General features: G+C 42.6%; 1 protein-coding gene across 1 annotated transcript in view; it reads right to left on the bottom strand.

Moving 5' to 3' along the window:
• PCNX2 (pecanex 2) overlaps positions 1-25,007 on the bottom strand; it is a 164,927-nt gene that overhangs the window by 109,560 nt on the left and 30,360 nt on the right. The window contains exons 9-12 of the mRNA XM_052805317.1: positions 10,725-10,860; positions 7,367-7,509; positions 5,858-6,011; positions 5,728-5,760 (exon numbers count right to left, since the gene is read on the bottom strand). Of these exons, the coding sequence (XP_052661277.1) occupies positions 5,728-5,760; positions 5,858-6,011; positions 7,367-7,509; positions 10,725-10,860 (466 nt within the window). The remainder of the gene's footprint in view (positions 1-5,727; positions 5,761-5,857; positions 6,012-7,366; positions 7,510-10,724; positions 10,861-25,007) is intronic.

The following is a 25,007-nucleotide window of genomic DNA, read 5'->3' as shown; positions in this document are numbered from 1 at the left end:
CAGACCAAAGTCTATTTTATCGTGATGTTACATGCTTGTCTTATCCCTTGAATTACAGAACCCAGGTTTTATCTTTGCATGGTAATTATTTGAAGGCAGTTGGGCAAGACGGATGACTAGAAGTCCAGAGGTTTAGCTCCCCACACCTTTCAGTTCCAAGCAGAACGCTGACATACTCAATTAGGTTTACAGTGTATATTTAACTCTTACTTCTGAAGTAGTTCATGGTGTACTGGGTGAAGAACTGGCTGGATGACAGGGCTCAAAGAGTTGTAGTGAATGGGGCTGCATCTGGCTGGCGACTGGTCACCAGCAGTGTTCCTCAGGGCTCAATTCTAGGGCCAGTTCTGTTCAATGTATTTATCAACTATCTGGATGCAGGAGCTGAATGCACCATTAGCAAGTTTGCTGATGATACCAAACTGGGAGGTGCTGTTGACACAGGAGGCCTTGCAGAGGGATCCAGATAGATTGGAGCATTGGCTTATGATTAATGGGATGAAATTTAACAAGTCAACATGCTGGATTCTGCACCTACGATAGAGTAACGCCGCGCACAAGTATAAATGGGGAGGGGAGCGGCTGGAGAGCAACCCTGCAGAAAGGGATCTGGGGGTGCTGCCGACAGCAGACTCAATATGAGTCAGCAGTGTGCCCTGGCAGCCAAGAGGGCAAACCCCATCCTGGGGGCACCAAACACAGCATGACCCGTCAAAAGAGGTGATGATCCTGCTGTATTCAGTGTTGATGCAGCCTCACCTTGAATGCTGTGTGCAGTTCTGGGCACCACAATTTAAGAAGGATGTGAAGGTCCTCGAACACATCCAGAGGAGGGCTACAAAGCTAGTGATGGGGCTGGAAGGCATGTCCTATGAGGAGGGCTAAGGACTTTGAGCTTGTCTAGTTTGGAGAAAAGGAGGCTGAGGGGTGACCTCATGGTTCTCTACAGCTTCCTGAGGAGGGGACATGGAGAGGGAGGTACTGAGCTCTTCTCCCTGGGATCCAGCGATAGGACGCGTGGGAATGGTTCAAAGCTGCGCCAAGGGAGGTTCAGACTGGACATTAGGAAGCATTTCTTTACCAAGAGGGTAGTCAAACACTGGAACAGGCTTCCTAGAGAGGCGGTCAATGCCCCAAGCCTGTCAGTGTTTAAGAGGCATTTGGACAATGCTCTTAACAACATGCTTTAACTTGGTGAGCCGTGAACTGGTCAGGCAGCTGGACTAGATGATCATTGCAGGTCCCTTCCAACTGAAATAGTGCAACTATTACAACTCCATTCTAAATAAATCACTCTTACCATGCTAACAACAATAATGCTAGTTAGGATTGAGGAGGCAGCTTTCCAAGGCTGTCTGAACAGCCTGCAAAATGTGAACAGATACTACCTTCCCTATCTTCCAGGTGGCGGTGGAGAATGAGACAGAATCCTGAAAAGGAAATCTTGCCTACTATTGGATTAACAGGAGCAAAGCAATGGAGCAGCAATGCACTCAGAAGGACGCTGGCGGCACAGCTGTCACACTGCTTGGGATGCACTCGAGCTGAATGAGCTTCCCAGAGCACAACAAATACTCCGGTCCCCACAGCTGGGGAACAGGCAACACAAGAAAGAGGAACTGCTTTGAGTGTTAGTGCTGTATTTCACTGTCATTTACATCCTTTGTGTGAGGGGGATTATTCAGGACAGGATTGGTTTGAGGCCAACAGCCGACACCTTCTAGGAGAGAGAGGATCGCTGGGATGGTGCATCACCTTCTGAAAGCCACAGCCAGGGGATGGACAGTACATTTCCTCTTTTCCAGGTTTTAGAAACAAAAAAATAAGGCAGAAGCCCTATTGTGCCTGCCACTGACAGGCCAAGCTAGGCAGCCCCTCACCAAAATAGGTATGTGGCAGTGCAACTTATCAACAAGGTATTTTAGATATTAAGGGCTCATTGTGTTCTACTCGACAAACTCATCAAATTATGACATGCAAAACTGATTTCATCTTGTAAAACTACTCCACTCTGCGTTCTCCTTCAGAAGAATTTAAATAATGAAGCAGGATTCCTTTTATATTTTACATCTGATTTGTTGAACAATCTTTTTTTTCTCTGCTGATAAAAATTTCAGTGAAAACTCTTCCTTTCCCTAAGTCTGCCAAAAAATGTCACTGACTTTTTCAGGTCCATGTTTCTCATGAATATGTTTCAGAAACATATTCACATCCTAGCACTGGTGCATCTCGTATTTTGATAAAAATATTAAGATTTTCAACAAAGCTAGAATAATTTCACAAACACTTCCATTTAATAAAATAGCACTTTTGACTGCAAAGCATTTTGATGGGGAAATTTCAGAAAGATCTAACCATTTTTTTGTTTGTGGGTGCACACATGCAAGAGGAAAAAGACGGAAGGCTTTTTATATAAAGAAAAGCGTGTGTGCTCAGTTCTACAGAAATGCTTACAGGGACAAATTAAAAATACTTTTTAAGTGCCTTATGGGATTTATGAAACTGCCTATGGTAGCTACTCAACTGAGTAGCTATCTGCTTTAGTAAGTAATGGAACTGAGACAATGAAGTTATGCAAGTGATTCTGTAAATCTTATTAAGAGCATGACTGCAATCTTTCAAAGCTCAAATGCCTTTGTAAACCTGAGCTAGAGCCTGAGCTATACAGGTGTCTTATGAGGGACTTACAGACAAGCTCTCACGGTCCTTCTGTATAGCCATTTACCACAGACACAGCCTTTATTGCCCAATCTGCTGCTGCCTCTAACCAATAACAAAAGTAACTCTGCAGTCAAAGCCACTTGTCTAAAACCTTGAAATGCACATGACAAGGATCTCTTGGATCTCCAAATTTAACACCCTGCAGACACTGGCACCCCCCTTATATTCTGCTGTTAATAAACTGATACACCTCACACTTGGGATGGACTTTATTTTCTTCTCCCACCACTCCAGGGAGGAGGCTGTTCCTGAATTTCACCATCCCAGAACCACATACCCCTGTGTGAACAGCAACTAAAGGCCACCAGCTCCCAATGGACCAGAACTGGAAGGCTAAAGCACAGGCTGACAGGAAAATTAGGCTTTCATCTTGTAGCAGGCAACAGTACTAAACCTGCAGCTACAATAAATGTCAGTAGCCAGCATGAGCTGTAGAACCTGGGAATTTCCAACTTCAACACCAAAGCTAATCAAACCAGAATTATTATCACAATTCAATGAGTATAAATAAATACAAAACTCAAAAACACTAGCTGAGTTAGATAGGTTCTTCTATATACTGAAACTCATCCCTTACCACAGTGACAGTATACAGCAATACACAGTGTTCAACTCAGAGACCTTAGCTGTCACAGCATGGTATGGGGGGCAAAAAATAATCTTATCTCCAGTAGAATTGTACCAGACTACCAGACTTCATACAGTTTAATCAGCCAGCTCATCCTCAACACCAGGAAGTGAATACACTGGTGCTCGGAAGGAGTTCAGAACAAAAGCTTATGCATCCCTAGGCACTGTGTTTTCTGAATTCACTGGTTGGTATTTTAAAGCGGAGTCTTTCAAAATGGTATAGGCTAGAGATGACAAAGTCACATCAAACAGTAACAAAGTCTGCATGTGAGAGATAGGGAAGAAGTTTGGAACCTCCTTGGCAGGCAGGGATAACATAAGGCATTAGCGGCTACTCATGGATCCAAGAATAGAAATTAATTCTGTGTACAAATCTGTGGCTTGCAATGGTTTGTTTCACATTAAAAAATCTCATCTGCATTTTCATTCATGGACATGGTACTGATCATTCTTTAATCCCTCTGCTGTTCTGCATCCTTACATTAACATCAAGAGATGTTACTCTCTTTTAATTTTAATGTAGTCACATGAATTATGAAACAGTAGATGGAGTATCTTTTCTCGCCTTCTTGTCTTATTTTTGTGGTGCTTACTAGCTTAAGCAAGCTTTTACAAATATCTATTGTGTTAAAAAGATATAATGTAGAAACAGCTAATCTTCTATTCTAACTTGATCTATAATACCTCCCACCTTTAAAACCCTCTGTGGAAAAACTCTCTAAATTTTATTTCCATTGGAGTTCCTATGGTGCACCAAAAGGTTTGCAAGAAAACATCCCTGATAAAGTTTTAGGAAAGCATATGTAAGATGGGAATACACCTATTGTTACTTTGCTACACTGCTGCATGACTTTCAGAATACAGTATGGTGAATAATACTTGTAACAGTATTGTGGCAGTCTGAAATGCAAACCCGGATTCTACACAGAAAATGTTCTGTTTAAACTTCATTAGCTACTTTGTCTTTAATACTATAAAAAAATATGGGCTAGATAGGTTTATAACGAAGTTTTGATTAAACTGTTTGCCACCCACTTCAAACAAATGTACACATTACTGATGTCTGAATAAGTACAAACTATTTGATTACAGTTCACATTATTATGTCTATACACATGCTAGCTGAACTGAAAAATAACATTATTTCAGTCCCCCAAACTCCCAACTTTTCACGGAGGTAGGAATATTTCTTTAATGTACTGAAAATATTACCCTTCAATGTGTAAGCTGCTGTTTATTAACCTTCCCTACTTTTATGCAGACAGCTATTTCCTGTGAATGCATTACAACCAACAATACCGTAAGTTTGCCCATAATAACTGGCATGGAAAAGAAACTAAGAATCTTCTGAAATCCATGTCAGTGAAATGTGTAGCATACACTTCTAAATAACCTCAATTTCAAGTTCAGCCTGCATTTCTAGCCTCTAAATTAACAAAAATAATTGCTCCCTGCCAAAGGGTAATGATCCAGCAGACCTGCAGTTTTCAACGTGCTGGTTTTGAACCCTGATGGAAGAGAGGGGGTCCTCAAAAACATTCAAAGAGCTAAATAAGAAATGTGAGCAACTAAGCAGCTGGTGTAAAAGCAAGCAAGGGACCTTGTGACCACTGAAATGTCTTCCAAGATCCGCAAATCAAAAACGCTATGACACTGTGACAGGTGGAGGGGTCAGGTTGCAGTTGTAGGATGATGCTCCTAAACCAGTCCTATTATGAGGACAGACTTGGGTAAGGAACTGGTCCTTTGCAAGGTGGTTGTCACCACCAGAGTTCAATTTCCCAGATATACTCAACAGACAAATAGCAACCAGCAAAGACCCTTACAGCCTGCATTCACCCACATATTTGGCCATTTCTTCAGGACACAAGCACAGAAACTGTGACCATATTATAACAAAGGGAAAGCATCTGTGCTATTTGACAAGTTAATAATACTATTGAGAAATACATCTGCAATAACAGATTTAAAAAAAAAAATAAAATATTTAAAGACCCAACTGACCAACGACTGAGCTGCTAATCTGGAACTTCTGCTGTTTTCAGCCACTGCTTCTAGAGGAAAGCAAAGAAAAAAGCTTGTCTGATGCCACAGGATTGAATTTCAGCAAACTAGTCCAGGTCCAGATGCATTTGTTTTTACTGCACATTTTAGCTTAAAGAAAAAGCATTTTGCTAATAGCAGTGATAAATTGAAATAGCTTAAAATTAATTAAACGTAGTACAAAGTCTCAAAACTACAGACATCATCTTGCTCATTTTCATAGATCGCCTAGAACAGCAAACTACTTATACCGGTTTCACTGAACAGCCAACTGTTTCACAGTACACATGGGATAATAAAGGAGAAAGACTTGTTCTACTGGCCGAGACTTACATGTATTGGTGAAGCAGGATCAGGCTGAACGCTCTAAAAACAAAACAGAAGAAAAAAGTTTGCTTATAGGATTTTGCCTTCAAAGAAGTTAAAAGAGAATTCAGCAATTGGGTATGAACTTGTATCCTACCTTTAGGAGAGAATACTGGCAGCTGGCCATCACGAGACAGAACAACAGAACCCAAATGTCTTTACAGAAGCCTTGATTCAGAGTCAGGAATCCAAGAAGTGAAACGAGAACCACTAGAAGGACAGCAAACACATTCTCCTTTATATCTTCTGTCCTATGTGAATAAAAGTGTTAAGAGAAGTACAAATATTTATATATTCACTAGAGCAAGGCAGGTCTATTTGCAGCTAGTATGAACTGTCAGTGTTGGAGCTATCAGAATTTACAGGATCTGAGGTTTCGTTCTCGAAACTACATTTCCATGTTCAATGTATTTCACCCCTGTGCCAAAGACCTTATCCACTAGGATAGCTAAAATGTATAGAAAAAAAGGCATAGGCAATGAAGTCCAGCACCCTCCAATCTCAATTCCCAAACAGAATTCCACAGTGAAGCTGATTTGGATGTAGGCAAGTGTATGTTTACTTAAAAAAAAAAAATAAAAACAAAAACAAAAGACCCACAAAAATCCCCAACACCCAAACACTTTTAAATGAGGAAATAAGGCATTCATTTAATGAAAAACATACGTCTGACAACAAAGAATTAGATGAAAGACCAAATTTGTCATCCAATGTTTTATTCGTTTTATCTGTTCTATTAGAACATGGAAGCTGAGATAAAAAACAATGTTAATATTCAGGCTATAACAAAAGAGTTTATCAGCAGACGCTTTCCATGCAATTGAAACACAGAGATAAGACACTACAATCAAGTAAGTATCTGCTCTGGACCCAAGCTCCCTGACTATATAGCCTGATTTCTGCAGCATGTAAGACTGTCATCTGAAATTTCTGCTGTGGAGCCCATATTAACATATATGGCATAGCACCCACCCAAAAGCAGAGATAGGAGAGCCAGCAGCCATTAGGTATGGAGGCTAACATGTTTGAAGGTCCTAATAGTCCGGCAGATTACCATGTGAGGTCTAATAGCAAAGAGTACTGCGTGAAGGGTCAATGCCAAATGCAACTGAGGGACTAGAAAAAGGAGAGATGCCAAGACAAGAAATTTTTTCTAAACAAATAAACCTGAACTGAAACAGAGGGAGCAGCTGAAAGATCTCCTGAATATCACTTTTTTTTTTTTTTTTTTTTTTTTTTTTTTTAAGATTGAAGTACTTGGTTTACAATACCCTGGGACCCTTCCACTTCTGTATTTTTGCACCAAAACCTGATTGTCTCATCAGAAACAGCTGAGAGTCAAATTAAAGACTAGTCTACAGGCCTGGTTCTCACATGAATCAAAGTCTCTGCTGGAAGACGAAGGGTAGCAAGAACCACCAAAACCAACTCTGAAGAAATACATTTTCTTCAGCTTAAAGCAAACAAGCATTTATCTACTCAACCTGAATATAAGACACTAATACAACGCTCGCTTTTCCCTTCTCTAGTGGTCTGCATTGCTCTATGGACATGTGGAGCCACCCACTGTAACACTACATAGAGTTGCATTAAAAAAAAAGCTTACCTGTCCAACAATGCCAACAAGGTCAGACGATCATACCAGACTTTAATCCATTTGCCAGGGAATATAATAAATCTGTAAAATTGCCTGTTCAGTTTCCGTTGTGCTGAAGAACATGAAGAATCCTCAGGGTCCTGGCTGGGTTGCTTTAAAAACAAACAAACCAGAAATACACAAAACTCTTTCACATTGACATATGGCTGCCAGCAAAACAGGTGTTTAAAAGGCCAAGTTTACATGAAGTTTCAGATATTTTTTTTTCTAAAAGGGATAGTGGGAGCATATTTATTTTCTTCGTTTTAAATTAGAAACAAAAATATTGCACCAGATTAATTATTGCAGATGGACAGAAGCTATATCAATTGTGGAGCTCAACAGTGATAATATGCTTTAAACATAAACATTAAATATTCATTTAAAAAATAATTATTTTTTGGTCCCGATCCACTGCTTGTCTAAAGTTTCTTTTTGAAGATTTTTCCATGCGTCAGGCTAATTGCAGCATGACACAGAACCCCACATGATAGAACAAATCCTTTTTTTTCTTAAAAGAAAAAAATCAAGTAGGCTTTAAGGCCTAGAGGCATGACTTCTCAACTCTCCTTCCAGAACACAGCTTTGTTTATCTTTCCTGAGATGCTTCTAATACCACATCAGGGGTGCATCCTCAAGAACAGCAAGAGGAGGAAAAAAAAAAATTGCAAACAAGCACAAACAGCATAAACATCACTAGTTTAAGAGCCTCTAATCTTACCATCACAATTATAAATCCACCCCTTTGAATACTGCTTTTGTCAGATTCTAAGGCCTTTTCTTCTTGTCTGTTTGAACTACAGCATTTCAGATATCCTCCAACTCTACACCTGCACTCCTTCACCAACACTTGTGGGGAGGGAGGCTTATCTACAGACCATCAGCCAAGCCTGCAAAGCTACACAACAGAACAAAAAAACCTCTGCAAAGTAGTGGTTTCTTTCCAAGATACACCAATAATTGATTTCATGGGGGGTGGGAGGGAAAAAAAAAAAAACCAAAAAAAACCCCCTTATTTTTCTTTCCAAGAAGAATTTGAGATTTCTAATCACTATAAAGTCTAGCGGCTTTCTAGCTCCTTCTAGCCCCCGCCTTGTTAAAGATAATTAATCAACATTAGATAACAAATATACCTATTACGGAACTCTAGGCAACGCTTACATTAGAATCATTTGTGTTATATTAACTTTCCCAGTCAGAGAAGGGGATTTCTGTGTGAAGTAATTGATCATCATCTTGAATTGCAACTGTTAGCAAAACACAGGTTTTTAAACAACCTGTCCACCTGCACAAAGGAATTGTTAAATTCTCTCTCAGATTATTGGAATAATTTCTGATCTTCACTTTCCAGGAAAAGGAATTTTACACATAATTTACATAGGACTTAATGTATTGCTGCATGTAAGCTGGGAACCAACTCACTGATATCCTCAGTCTGCTAGCAAACATGAGGTAAAACAGGCTGGCTTAAGCTTCGGAGAAAGAAATTCAAGTTTATGCATTTCATCTCATGCCTCCAGTTGATGAAAAGCATACAACCACGCAGTCCTGGGTAGCTCAGCCGCTATCAGCACAGGACAGTAACTCAGTCATGTTTCCGAGCATTCAGACATGCAAGCGGGTGCTGGGCTGTTCAGCATTCTTTAATTTATTAACAATTCCAAGTAACTTAAAAGCTGTGAGACTGATTGCAATCTTTTCACTACACTGATTTTAAAATCTAAAAGTAGTTTAGGAACTCCAAATTCTAATATTTCTATTACCACTTTAAAAAGTCTCTTAATTATGGAGTTGGGGTATTTTTAAAGAAAAACTGTATTTTAAAATATTACAGTTGCTAATACTGGCACAGTTTTGCTTCTCTTGTGTCCTATTTCCCAACAGAAAGTAATGTGAAACTCAATCAACTGCGATCATTAACTTCACTCATCTAATCTAGATTGCTCACTATAACTGAATAAAAAAATCAAAATGGTGGCAAAGAGTCCATTAAAAACACCTGAGGATCTGATTGTTCTGTCCTCAGAACAGCTTAACACATATTTAACTGAGTGCATAAGCGAACATTTTGGCTCCCAAGGAACTGTAACGTTTGGATGAAGTCCATTACATGAGGCTCGCAGTACTTGGGCTGGAATCAGATTTTGGAGCTGCATTTGGGAAACTCTATGACTAGCCCTGAGCAAGTCACTAAGTCTAATTGTGCCTCCTATCAAAAAAGGGCTTATAAAAATTCACTTCATAAATTTGTATGGTGTCAGAGGCAGCCTGAAACCCTAGCTTCATTGAAATCAATGACAAAACTTTTCCTGACTTACATAGGCTCAGAATTTCATGTTTAATAAAAAAAAATTCAGAATCCAGGAAGTTCTGAAATTACTGCCTGGCCCTGTTACAAACTTGCTATGTGATCTTGAGCAATATGTCTTACTTCCTAATGGTGCAGTTTTCCCAAAAGAGGTAAAAAAAAAAACAAACCAAAAAGACATGATAATTGTTCTCTAATTTACAGGCAGTTTACAAGATTATAAATCTCTGGAAAACATCTGAGCCTTTAGATGGAAGTCTCTGTCCAAATCTGAAATACACAATTCAGGACCATTTCCTGATTTTTAATTTAAAAGAGTTCCTTTATACAAGTTGCTTCTAGCTTTAAGTTCCTGTGCAAAATCTAAGATGAAAGATAATTAACTGGCATTCTAAGGTTATTCATAAATATCAAACTAGAATTTGCCATGGAAGAAAAGAGAAGGTTAAAGTTATTATAAAAGGAACTGTAAAAACAGATTACAGCCCTTAAGCCATTGGTCACAGACCCCCAACACTGTAAAGTTCAAGTATGTCCACATACTACCATACAAACTGAACTCTGAGGGCCTTTTTCTTTTACCAGCTACATTAAGAAGGTGGCTTTGACATTCCACAACAGACATCCAGAAGTCTGGTTGCCTGGTTCAGAAAAGTGAAAACAGACATGAGGTTTTAGGATAGTAATGAATCTGGAATAAACACTTCATCCTATTAAAATCTGGTGGTGTGTCTAAAATCCTAACAGCTGTGTCCTCTTTCTTTCAAATGAAATAAGACCAAAGAGAGAAGATCAACTTCTTAGGTGATGGTGTCTTTAAGTACTCCCTTAGAACACTACTCAGCATCAGTAGAAAGCAGCTGAATTGCATCCATCAACATAAAATACATCTTCTCCCACATGAACAATAACAGGCAAAGTAGTATAGAAAATCAACAAAACTGTCTACGGAACAAGCCTGCAGTATTTGTTTATAAAGCAATTTATCAAAGTGCTAGAAACTGAGATATTACAATGTACCCGTGGGCTTTCTGAAAGGGTCCTTCGCGCCACCATCAGTAGGAGCTGCTGCTGAAGCGCACTCGCTGCTTGATCCCCGGAAGAGGGTTCTTGGCTCTCTGAAGTGGTAGTACTAGAGGAGCTGAACTGTATTTCACTGTACACAAAGGGGAAAAAGGAAAGAGACTGTTTTAAGAAGCAGTAGTTTCCTAGTATTTCTGAAACATTACAGGAGGAAGCCTGTAATCACATTACTGGTTGGCTCTCAGGACATGGAACCTTCCACTTCCATTCCTGAAATTTAGCCCAGGCCCACAAAGCAGTTAACACCCAAATTTAGATACACACGGTCTACTACATCCACCACAGAGAAACAGATACTTTGCTATCATAATTTTTCTCATCCCGAGATGAACACCTCCAATGACTCACACTTCAGAAGTGCCGCCTTCTGTCCACTGACAATAACTCAGGTCAAGAGCTGCATATCTACAGAGCCAAACTGCAGGGTAGCTACTGTAGAGGTCCTGGATTAGCTTTCAAACAAGCTCACTTAAGTACCAAGCTACTCTGGCCTCATCTGCACCAAATTCGGTGAGTACTAATTTACCCTACTGAGAATTCAGGTTACAGGAACATCCTTCTGCCATAGCAAGATGACAACAACACATGAGCTAATTCACATACAGCTAGCTCAGATATCCCCCATACTGAGCATAAACTCACCCTGGGAGGGCCCTGAGCAAGATGCTATTTTTTTTTTCCCCGCCGTGTTTACTGCTTTATGTTGGAGATACAGCACTCAAACAGTTTACTTGAGGAAATCTTCTGCACTTACAGCAGCGATACCTGTTGGGTTGCAGAAATGGTGTGCCACCATGACATGACTGACTGGGTCTCAGCAAGAACTATACTGAAATGAAATAATTGTTACTTGGGGAAAAGTGGTATTTTGAATACTTCTTGCTTATTCTCTTCCAAATGGGGTTTATACGTCAGGCACCCTGCTCTGAGCTCATTAACCCCCTGCCTCTGGATGCCTGCCTTGGGCTGTTATTACTTTCCTATCTGCATGAGGTGAAACCACCTCGGTGCTCATGCAAGGTAGTCAACACCTATTGTTCCTATTTTCCATAAAGAAAAGACAAGCAGGAAGAACTGCAGCTATCTGCCTACAGTCAGCCAGGAAGCCTATGGCAGGGCAAAGATTAAAACTGTCATCTTGCATACCCTATGCTTGCCCCCAAGCCACCTTATTAATTTTAGTTAACTCAACCTTCCATGCCTTTGGGCACCAGTTCCCAAAGCCTGTCACATAACCCTTGTTAAGCTCAACAAAAGGGGCTTTAAAATTGTGGCTGTCCTGCACATAACTGGCTGTTAACTTAAGCTGCAGTGGCTAGCGCTGTGCTGGGATAAGGTTCAATGTCTGGATTACTTAGAAGCAGGGCTGAAGAGTCACACCAACAGCTTGAAATGTGCACACTCTCTCCTTCTCCCCTCCAGGACTTGCTAGCTCTGCCTGGACCAACAGGAACACCAGCAGCCTCGGGATGTCACCAGAGGATCCATCCCGCCTCTGGTCTCTGAGCCAGGTAGTTTAGGTTTTTTCAAAGCCTTGATTGCTATCAGGCTTGGATCCCAGACTTGATAGTCACCATCTGCCACTCCAGCAGAGCTATCGGCTGAGTAGAAATGAGAGCACCCCATGTTTCTGACCCTAATGGCCTCCCCTGCACTCCCCACTCCTCCTGCTACAGGCAGAAGCATGATCTGCTCCACAGAGTCAGGACAGCTGTCATGTTCCCTTTGGACAGTACTAGGAAATGAGGACTTGGTCCAACACAATCCACTTGATGTCCCAGCCACGAGGTGACCCTCCGTAAGAACGCATCTCCTTTGTGGGTCTTCTTTAGTACCTTGTCAGCAGTCAATAACAGAAGACTACAGAAGGGATAGGAACAGATCCAAGATCCTGGATCTCAAGCAACAGATTTAGGCAGGCAGAAAGGGCAGGAAGGCTAGAGGCATGCCTCCCAGGAGGAAGATTCCCACAGATAAGGACTACAGAGGACAGCCATGCCTTTTGCATATTCTGACATGACCTACTCAAGGGTGACCTTGCCCAGCTTGAAGGAAGGCAATGGATTTGTTTGTTTGTTTGTTTCCTCAGGATGAGCTGTCCTGTTTCTTGTCATTGTGGGTGTAACCCTGGGACTCCCTGTTCAAGTGTAGCCCACGGTATGCAGGAACACTACCCTGGGAATTTCTGCCCCAAAAGCGACCCAACAAAACAGAAAGGGAATAGAACAGTGGCTGCTTATGCCTTCCTAAATGAAGAGTTAATCTCCAATAACTTCCTGTTTCTTTTGCTGTCTTTCTACAAAAGACAAGTGGAGTCAAGAGTACTTCTAGATTGGACCATGTCTTTTATCCCACATTTACCAAGAATGGAAATGGCAGAAGGACAGACAGATAGGCCAAGTGTCCTGGTTTCAGCTGGGATAGAGTTAACTGTCTTCCTAGTAGCTGGTACAGTGCTATGTTTTGAGTTCAGTATGCGAAGAATGTTGATAACACTGATGTTTTCAGTTGTTGCTCAGTAGTGTTTAGACTAATGTCAAGGATTTTTCAGCTTCTCATGCCCAGCCAGTGAGAAAGCTGGAGGGGCACAAGAAGTTGGCACAGGACACAGCCAGGGCACCTGACCCAAACTGGCCAACGGTGTATTCCATACCATGTGACGTCCCATCCAGTACAGAAACGGGGAAGTGGGGGGCAGGGATTGGCCGCTCGGGGGACTGGCTGGGTGTCGGTCGGCGGGTGGTGAGCAATTGCACTGCGTATCATTTGTACATTCCAATCCTTTCATTATTGCTGTTGTCATTTTATTAGTGTTATCATTATCATTATTAGTTTCTTCTTTTCTGTTCTATTAAACCGTTCTTATCTCAACCCACGGGTTTTGCTTCTTCTCCCGATTTTCTCCCCCATCCCACTGGGTGGGGGGGAGTGAGTGAGCGGCTGCGTGGTGTTTAGTTGCTGGCTGGGGTTAAACCACGACAGTCCTTTTTGGCGCCCAACGTGGGGCACGAAGGGTTGAGATAACGACAAACCTGACCAGAGCTTGTTAAAACAAATTTGTTATAAGCATTCATTATATCGGTCTAATAGTTGCTGGTCATTATGTTGATTTATGTGTTCTTAGAGTTGTTGCTCTGGTTTTTAAAGTTCTGTTATGTATCACCTCGCTTGCTGTATGTAGTCCCTCTTCTGCTGCTTATCATCCGTGGGAGGTGGATTAAGGTTTTCGCTTTGATGTATTGTATAACACTGGTTTATGGTATGATAAAGTCGTCGGCTGTGGGATTAATCCGGTACTTGCACCCAGCATTGTCACCTTTATACTGTGGAAGCCATCTGTGGGAAACTATTAATAATTATACCATTTACCTTTCCTCCTTGGAAAACCAGTCTATGGGTGGGATACCTTTCTTCCCCTCTCCTTTCTCCTTCAGTCCAGTTACAATGGTGTTTGAGAATTTTGAAAAATTTGAATACTCTTGGGATGTTGGGACCAGCATGGTCCTAGCCCTACTGCTAGGAATTAGCATGCTTCTGAATGTGGTTCAGCTCTCATTTAAGGTTAAACAACTATTTAAGAAAATCACCCAGAGATCTGCCCCAAGGCTGGATAATTATGAGTGGCAGGGTGTGTGGGGTAGTATGGGCAAGTACCTAGAAAAGTGGGCACCTCCAGTGTTTTGGAAATTCACCCCTGAACAAGTGCAGAATCCAGAAGAACTAGTAAAATATTTGGAAAAGGTATGCTGTCACCCCGGCAGCTCCAGAGAGATACAAATTACTGCAACGTGCTGGGGCCTGGCCCATGCCTATCGAGCCCTGTTCGACACCACTCAGTACCCTCAAGGGGAAGAGAAGGTCTCTGGACCTAACAACAAAACGATGAGCACTGTGGCTATCCAAACCTCAGCGACAGGCACTGCAGCCCCTCCAGCCTCGGCAATGAGCACGGCAGCTACCCAAACCTCGGCAACGGGCACTGAGGTCCCTCCAGCCCCAGCAACGAGCACAGCAGCTACCCAAACCTTGGCAACAGACACTGCGGTTATCCAAGACCCGGCGAGCGGTACTGCAACTGAACCAGTGGACCAACCTGCACCAGTATCAGTTGCCCCCGTACAGAAAAAGAAATATACAAAAAAATCAGTTCGCTTAGCGAAGGATGAAGGCGAACCAGGGTCATCACGGGAACAGGAGGAAGAGGCAGAACCAGAGGTAATAACCCGGTCCCTATCCTTGAGTGAGCTGCGGGATATGCGAAAAGATTTTGGCCGCCGTATAGGTGAGCATATTATCACCTGGCTCCTCCGATGCTGGGACAATGGGGCTAATAGCTTGGAATTAGAAGGTAGGGAAGCCAAGCAGCTGGGATCGCTTGCCAGGGAAGGTGGCATTGACAAGGCAATTGGAAAAGGGACACAAGCCATCAGCCTCTGGAGGCGACTCCTGTCAAGTGTGAAGGAAAGGTACCCCTTTAAGGAAGATGTTATATGTCAATCAAGCAAGTGGACAACCATGGAAAAAGGTATCCAATATCTGAGGGAATTAGCTGTGCTAGAGACAATTCATCATGATCCGGACAACCCACAATTACCCAAAGATCCAGACGAAGTCCAATGCACACGACCCATGTGGCGGAAGTTTGTACGGAGCGCACCATCGTCCTATGCCAACTCACTGGCAATAATGACCTGGAAAGACGAAGAGGCACCGACAGTGGATGAAGTGGCTCGCCAACTCCGTCAATACGAAGAGAATCTCTCCTCCTCCCTACAAGCCTGCATTTCGGCTGTGGAGAAGCTGTCCGAGGATTTCCAGCAATTCAAAGAGGAGATGTCCTGTTGCCCACCTGTAAGGACCAATGTCTCAGCTATTAGGAGTGAGCGCTCCTCTGCCCAAGAGAAAGAATATAGAAGGTACACACCGCGAGGTGCCCTGTGGTTTTACTTATGTGATCATGGAGAGGACATGAGGAAATGGGATGGAAAACCTACCTCGGTCCTAAATGCACGGGTACGTGAGCTGCGAGGAAAAAACACCACAAAAGGGGATTCTACCAGGAAAAATGCCGCTCCGGTTTCCAAACAGAGTAGAAGGGCTGATCTTATTTCTGATCCTCTTGAAGGGACTTCTGAGCCAATTTTACGAGAAGTGAATACTGGATACTCTGACCAGAATTAGAGGGGCCCTGCCTCCAGCCAGGTGGAGGAAAGGGATAACCGGGTCTATTGGACTGTGTGGATTCGATGGCCTGGCACGTTAGACCCACAGGAGTATAAGGCTCTAGTAGACACCGGCGCACAGTGTACTTTAATGCCATCAAGTTATGAAGGGGCAGAACCCATTTCTATTTCTGGTGTGACAGGGGGATCCCAAGAGTTAACTGTATTGGAAGCTGAAGTAAGCCTAACTGGGAATGAATGGCAGAAACACCCCATTGTGACTGGTCCAGAGGCTCCGTGCATCCTTGGCATAGACTATCTCAGGAGAGGGTATTTTAAGGACCCAAAGGGGTATCGATGGGCTTTTGGTATAGCTGCCTTGGAGACGGAGGGCACGGAACAGCTGTCTACCCTGCCTGGTCTCTCTCAAGACCCTTCGATTGTGGGGTTGCTGAGGGTTGAAGAACAACAAGTACCAATTGCTACCACGACGGTGCACCGGCGGCAATATCGCACCAACCGAGACTCTCTGATTCCCATCCACAAGTTGATTCGCCAACTGGAGAGCCAAGGAGTGATCAGCAAAACTCGCTCACCTTTTAATAGTCCCATATGGCCCGTGCGAAAGTCTAATGGGGAGTGGAGACTAACAGTTGACTATCGCGGCCTGAATGAAGTTACGCCACCGCTGAGTGCTGCCGTTCCAGATATGCTAGAACTTCAATACGAACTAGAGTCAAAGGCAGCCAAGTGGTATGCTACAATTGACATTGCTAATGCGTTTTTCTCAATCCCTCTGGCAGCAGAGTGTCGTCCACAATTTGCCTTTACTTGGAGGGGTGTCCAGTACACTTGGAATCGACTGCCCCAGGGGTGGAAACACAGCCCCACCATTTGCCATGGACTAATCCAGACTGCACTGGAAAAAGGTGAAGCTCCGGAACACCTGCAATACATTGATGACATCATTGTATGGGGCAACACGGCAGAAGAAGTCTTTGAGAAAGGGAAGAAAATAATCCAAATCCTTCTGAAAGCCGGTTTTGCCATAAAAGAAGGTAAGGTCAAGGGACCTGCACGGGAGATCCAGTTTTTAGGAATAAAATGGCAAGATGGGCGTCGTCAGATCCCAATGGATGTGATTAACAAAATAGCAGCTATGTCTCCACCAACTAATAAAAAGGAAACACAGGCCTTCTTAGGTGTCGTGGGGTTTTGGAGAATGCATATTCCAAATTACAGTCTGATTGTAAGCCCTCTCTATCAAGTGACCCGAAAGAAGAATGATTTTCAATGGGGCCCTGAGCAACAACAAGCCTTTGAACAAATTAAGAGGGAGATTGTTCACGCAGTAGCCCTTGGACCAGTCCGGACAGGACAAGATGTTAAAAATGTGCTCTATACTGCAGCTGGGGAGAATGGCCCTACCTGGAGCCTCTGGCAGAAAGCACCTGGGGAGACCCGAGGCCGACCCCTGGGGTTTTGGAGTCGGGGATACAGAGGATCCGAGGCTCGCTATACTCCAACTGAAAAGGAGATATTGGCAGCATATGAAGGAGTTCAAGCTGCCTCAGAAGTTGTTGGTACTGAAACACAGCTCCTCTTAGCACCCCGACTGCCAGTGCTGGGCTGGATGTTCAAAGGGAGGGTCTCCTCTACACATCACGCGACTGATGCCACGTGGAGTAAGTGGATTGCACTGATCACACAACGGGCTCGCATAGGAAACCCCAGTCGCCCAGGAATTTTGGAAGTGATCACGGACTGGCCAGAAGGCAAAGATTTTGGAATGTCGCCAGAGGAGGAGGTGGCACGTGCTGAAGAGGCCCCGCTGTATAATAAACTGCCAGAAAATGAGAGGCAATATGCCCTGTTCACTGACGGATCCTGTCGCATCGTGGGAAAGCATCGGAGGTGGAAAGCTGCCGTATGGAGTCCTACACGACAAGTTGCAGAAACTGCTGAAGGAGAAGGTGAATCGAGTCAGTTTGCAGAGGTGAAAGCCATCCAGCTAGCATTAGATATTGCTGAAAGAGAAAAGTGGCCAGTGCTCTATCTCTATACTGACTCATGGATGGTGGCAAATGCCCTGTGGGGCTGGCTACAGCAATGGAAGCAGAGCAACTGGCAGCGCAGAGGTAAACCCATCTGGGCTGCCGCACTGTGGCAAGATATTGCATCCCGGCTAGAGAATCTGGTTGTAAAAGTACGTCACGTAGATGCTCACATACCCAAGAGTCGGGCCACTGAAGAACATCAAAACAACCAACAGGTGGATCAGGCTGCCAAGATTGAAGTGGCTCAGGTGGACCTGGACTGGCAACATAAGGGTGAGCTATTTATGGCTCGGTGGGCCCATGATGCTTCAGGCCATCAGGGAAGAGATGCAACATATAGATGGGCTCGTGACCGAGGGGTGGACTTGACCATGGACACTATTGCACAGGTTATCCATGAATGTGAAACATGTGCTGCAATTAAGCAAGCCAAGCGGTTAAAGCCCCTGTGGTATGGAGGGCGATGGCTGAAATATAAATATGGAGAAGCCTGGCAGATTGACTATATCACACTCCCACAAACTCGCCAAGGCAAGCGCTATGTGCTCACGATGGTGGAAGCAACCACTGGATGGCTGGAAACATATTCTGTGCCCCATGCCACCGCCCGGAACACTATCCTGGGCCTAGAAAAGCAAGTCTTGTGGCGACATGGCACCCCAGAACGAATTGAGTCAGACAACGGGACTCATTTCCGAAACAACCTCATAGACACCTGGGCCAAAGAGCATGGCATTGAGTGGGTGTATCATATCCCCTATCATGCACCAGCCTCTGGGAAAATTGAGCGATACAATGGACTGTTAAAGACTACATTGAGAGCAATGGGGGGTGGAACTTTCAAACATTGGGATACACATTTAGCAAAAGCCACCTGGTTAGTCAACACCAGAGGATCTGCCAATCGGGGTGGCCCTGCCCAGTCGGAATTTTTACATACTGTAGAAGGGGATAAAGTCCCTGTAGTGCACATAAAAAATATGTTAGGGAAGACAGTCTGGGTTACTCCTGCCTCAGGCAAAGGTAAACCCATTCGTGGGATTGCTTTTGCTCAAGGGCCTGGGTGCACTTGGTGGGTGATGCGAAAAGATGGGGAAGTCCGATGTGTGCCTCAAGGGGATTTAATTTTAGGTGAGAACAGCCAGAATTAAACTGTATATTAGTTGCTATATAACCCTGCTACTGTATATTATCCTTACTATAATTATGTGCTATATCCATAGTACTATAGTAAGAATCACTTAGATCAAGCAAGAAAAGAACTGTGATAAAACTGAGCAAAGCGCAGTAGTGATGGAACCAGAACTGACTCCAGCATGCAACAATCCAACGGTGCACACCATCCTCCTGCTGCGCCAAATGTCACCTGCTTGTCACACTGCACTGAAGCCCAATTCTGCTCTACCGACTGAGAGGACTTTGCACCATCCCTCCTGCCCAGAAAGACTGGTATGACAGATGGAGCCCAGAGTCGGAAACTAAATGAACTCAATGAACATTTTATGAACATGACCCATGAACTAAAGGAATGATATCTCTGTGTGTGTATACATATATATATATATCATTGCTCATATGTCTTAAAGGGATGGAAAAGTGATGATTGATCAGGATGTAACTAAAGGTATGGGAACTGTGCATGACGTCAATGGTATAGAATAAGGGGTGGATACTGTCCTGGTTTCAGCTGGGATAGAGTTAACTGTCTTCCTAGTAGCTGGTACAGTGCTATGTTTTGAGTTCAGTATGCGAAGAATGTTGATAACACTGATGTTTTCAGTTGTTGCTCAGTAGTGTTTAGACTAATGTCAAGGATTTTTCAGCTTCTCATGCCCAGCCAGTGAGAAAGCTGGAGGGGCACAAGAAGTTGGCACAGGACACAGCCAGGGCACCTGACCCAAACTGGCCAACGGTGTATTCCATACCATGTGACGTCCCATCCAGTACAGAAACGGGGAAGTGGGGGGCAGGGATTGGCCGCTCGGGGGACTGGCTGGGTGTCGGTCGGCGGGTGGTGAGCAATTGCACTGCGTATCATTTGTACATTCCAATCCTTTCATTATTGCTGTTGTCATTTTATTAGTGTTATCATTATCATTATTAGTTTCTTCTTTTCTGTTCTATTAAACCGTTCTTATCTCAACCCACGGGTTTTGCTTCTTCTCCCGATTTTCTCCCCCATCCCACTGGGTGGGGGGGAGTGAGTGAGCGGCTGCGTGGTGTTTAGTTGCTGGCTGGGGTTAAACCACGACACCAAGATATTCCCCTGGTACTCTGCTCTATCAGTTCTCAGAAATCAAAATTCTTTTACTCATAAGACTTCTTCCAAGAATAAACTTAAGAGATCAAATCATCTGCCACCAGACTTCAAGATAACTGAAGAGCCAAGAGAGCCCATAATCTGGTTTCTGTTTACAGAAAAAATTCATAGCTCTACGTATCAGCAACCAGCAGAAGAGTCTGCAAGCAGCTGGGACACTGACTGTGGGAAAAAGTTGAAAACTTCATAGGCCTGAAAAGGCAATCAGGGCAGAGAATTTGGGAAGGCAGAGCTAGCAAAGCAACAATTCCAAAATCAGAAACCATCATCTGGCCTTCATCTGCCTCCTACGCCTTTTATTCATCAGCTTCATCTCTCTGTATTTTCTTACTCTTCCCTCATCTTCCGTTCCCCTCAACTCCTGTTTGCAGTTTTTTTCTTCCTTATCCCTATTTTCCACACAACCTCCTTCTGACACTCACTTGCTACCCCCCTGATGATGAATCGCTTGCACAGCTACTCAGAAGCTGTATGTTTCATCTGATGACATCGTTATCACACCGACAGCAAATACTAGTAAGAAATGCAATGGTGGTGTTTGTGTTTTTGTAAGCCCATAAACTAGATTCCATAAATTTATTACCATATATAAATAGAAGCAAACACTCTCTAATCATAAAATCATTATAACAGAGCTGATCACAGTATAACGTGGAATCTTGCTAAACAGAAAATCTGTTCATTTGCAGAATCAAATTAATGTTATCAAGATCTACCACAGTAAACTGCACCGCTAATGTAAGCAAAGGTATAATTGAACTAAATTTTGAATAATAAATTATTAACTAAAAATATCTTTGATAAACATACAACCTATGCAGATCAAATGCAAAAGATACATAGCACCCTCTACTGATAACTGGTTATAAAGTCAGGAATTTTTTTCTGACTCATAATTCCGTTTTGTAAGAACACTGAGTAAACATAAGCTAGTTGAGCAATCATACAACACTGAGAATGTTTTAGTATAACCACACAGTGCGAGAAAAATCTTCCTTCTCCCTCTCTGATTAGTCTGTGACAGTTGCCTTACACCACTGACAATTTGGCCCAAGCCATTCAAATATAACGCAGCCTAAGTCATCCCCTTTGTTAAGGATTAGCTAGCCTTGAGTCTGAACACCTCTCAAGGTAAGCTCATTATACAGGCAAGCCAGAAAGAATTGCCCTTTTATAAAATTGTTTTTCAGGTGTTGGCTAAATTTCATTTTAACCTGCATATAGGAGAAAGGACAAGGAACCTTGTAACCAACGTCACAACAGTCACTATAACAAAGCACCTTCCTCTTGGTCCTTATGCTTAAAACCAGAAAGATCCCACTAGACTGCTGTCTGGGTCACTACAAAGCTTAACAATGTGCAACAAATATCCACAGCGATAATAAATAATATAGCTGAAAGCTATTTGTAATACTCAATAAAACACCACTCTTAAGTCAAAGCAGCTATGGCTGTGACATTTGAAGAAGAGCCAGAGTGAAGCTCAGAGTTGGGAATCGCCCCTTCTGCACACCCAACAAGCAATCACTTCTGAAGTATCGGTCGGAGGTGCACTCAAAGTACTTGCTGAACTGAGACCTGAGCGATCCGGTTGTACTAGAGTCAGCTAGTGCTAATGACATAGCAGGAACTCCAAATGCCCTTACTTTTGTGTCCTTTTCAAAACGGTCACTTTGTGGTACAAACGTAGGTGTCCGAACTGACATTGGAAGTATTGGATCAACAGCAGCCCACAGCTTGCCGATGGTGCCTCTGTTACTCAATGCCGTTGCTGATGTCTTCCTACCATCAACTCAGCAGCTTTGCTCCTTCTCACCTAAAATGGCCTCCCTGCCATTTCACGTCCCAATCACGTCCCAATCACTTTTACACCTCATCACACAGGCCTCTTGCTATGTCTCTACTCATTGCTCATCAGGTCTCCACTACAAAGCTGCCAGCATTAATCTGACCACAGTATTGCACAATTCAGGACCGAGATTAAATCCACTAGTTGCGGATATTGCCTTTTTAAGCAGCAGATGATTTACAGTTCCCAACTGTACTACTAAATAACAAGACTTACAAAACTAAAAAGCAACTTAAAGTATATAAGAAAACTGAAACATGCAAAAGTGAGAGCAGCATTAAGATTGGATAATGATGTAACAAACCCAATCATAGCAAACATGGAAAAAACATGAAGAGGAGGGAATTTTCACTTTTTTTGGTAAGAAATTAATAGTTTCAAAAAGAAAACAATTAATTCAGAATGCATACTTGAACTTTCCTTAGTGGTTACTGCTGAAGGGAGCTCAAGCTAACGATGAAATCTCTCCTAAATCTTGTTCACATTTTGCTATTCATACAACAGGATTTGGGGAAGATTTTTGGCATCTGTTTTAACTAGCAATAATAACACCCCTAATGATAATAAGATAGAATACCTGAGTTTACAGAATGGGAAAGCTGGATGTACAGATTTACTGACATAATAGACAGAAAAGGATATAAGATCGCTGTTACAAGTTTTGCAATGGACTACAAAATGAGCAGTGGTACATACTACGTTCATTAAGTCAGATACTACTGATGGATAGAAAAGCCTTGCAGAGCATGTTACCAGTAGTGTTGCAGGCGGTATGAAGGCAAGAAGTTATGCGTGCCTTCTTACTTATGTGTTGTAAGAATGGGATCCACTTGGTACACCCTTACTTGTCTGTACTTGGATTATTATTTTTTTTTAATAACAAGCAGGTAAATTGTTAATTTGTAAGCCTATTACATCTCAGAGCAAAGATAAATGTACTAACAACTTCAAAACCAAACACCATTTACTAGCTAATAAACTAGAGGATGCGTTTTGAGAAGATGCAGCTTTACTGGAATTAATGTATTAACAGCACCCATGCTTCCATTATCTCCATAGTCTTTTAAAACATCCCTTTTAGCTCTCCTTATGAAAGGGTGGGGGGAGGGAAGAGAAGCCAGTCGCAAAAGCTAAAGGACTATCCAAACTCCTAGTCCTGAGTAGGATTTTGCTGCCATCATGTGGCACCTCATTCTGTTGAGAACACTCACTCCCCTGCTCTGCGTTCACAGAGTGAGAGGGGCTAAAAACCCCTACAAATACAGGAAAGGATTTTAACTAGCCAAGCTAACACAAGGGTTTCCTCCTGTCCCTAGCAAGCCAGGAGGAAAATTCTACTGAGTTTTATAAAGAGTACTTTTCAGAAAAATCAATGGCTTTATTATAATTCAAACGTTACCATTTTCAGCACACACATGCACATACCACGCTTATTTATGTGTTCAAGCAGCACTACACTCAGGTGAACAGCTCATCTGAAATCGCTGAATCCCAAAAGGAACTATATAATACTTGTTGCATCCATTTCAAAATGTGCTCAGCTGCAGAACTGCACAACCTGCCAAGCAGCTTTAAGCAAGAGTCAGCAGCCTATTACTAGAGCAGTGGGTGATCTTTGTTATTTGGATCACCTTGCTGAGAAATATAAAGATGTTTTAGTCATTCTAAAAAGGCATTTTGAAACACTAAAAAGAAATTAAAAAAAACCCCTACTTATAAGTCTACTTTCTCCTATGAGGAATAAACCTCAAAGGTTCAGGGAATTTTCCAGTGGTGAACATACTAAAGTATTAATGGATTTATACAGGAGACATACAGTACCGCTAAGGCATTCAGATAGATACTTTCATATAGTATAATGCACTCAAGCAGCTTATTCAGGGATGTGAATGTAAATCCACTAAGTTAGCTCATTGATTTGAAGTTCTCTCTTTTGCCCAGGGCCAGAAACACTAGCACTCCGCAGCTATACTAGCGGGTAACTTAAATTATTTTCTTAGTACTTGTTCGTCACTATTTTGCTGCAACTCCTTCTTTTTAACCTATTAGCCCTGCTGTTGCCTCCCCCCCCCCCAAATACTCTCAAAACAAACAAAAAAATTTAAGCAGAATTTTTTTTTCTTAATAGAGTTCTCTATCTGTATTGTGAAGCATTTTAGACTCAAACTACAACATAGCTTCTTAGAAGCCTGGTTTTAGTGTAAGAGCCTCATCTAAAAAGTGATGAGTTTAGAGGACCAATTGCTCAGACAGAACATGCAAAGTGCAATATGAATGCATGAATAGTACTGGTATGGATGAACCACATATAATAATAAAACATATATAAATACAATTATATACATATATAAAATTAGACTATTTTAATAATTATATACATAAATTTAAAAAGATACATTACCAAGAAAGCAGGAGAAGGCTCAAACTAGAATAATTATTTTCTTTTTAAAGGTATACAGCAAGTTAGGTGTATATATATGTGCTGGTTTTGGCTGGGTTAGAGTTAGTTTTCTTCATAGTAGCCAGTATGGGGCTATGTTTTGGATTTGTGCTGGGAACAGTGTTGATAACACAGGGATGTTTTCATTACTGCTGAGCAGTGCTCACACAGAGCCAAGGCCTTTTCTGCTTCTCAGCCCACCCCACCAGCGAGGAGGCTGGGGGGGCACAAGAAGTTCGGAGGGGACACAGCCGGGACAGCTGACCCCAACTGACCCAAGGGATATTCCAGACCATATGACATCATGCTCAGCATATAAAGCTGGGGGAAGGAGGAGGAAGGGGACGACCTCCGGAGTGATGGCGTTTGTCTTCCCAAATCACCGTTACGCA

Source organism: Harpia harpyja, chromosome 13 (assembly GCF_026419915.1).
Source record: "Harpia harpyja isolate bHarHar1 chromosome 13, bHarHar1 primary haplotype, whole genome shotgun sequence".
Taxonomy (NCBI): Eukaryota; Metazoa; Chordata; class Aves; order Accipitriformes; family Accipitridae; genus Harpia; species Harpia harpyja.
Note: the sequence above shows the minus strand (reverse complement) of the source record. Positions and strands in the feature narration are given on the sequence as shown.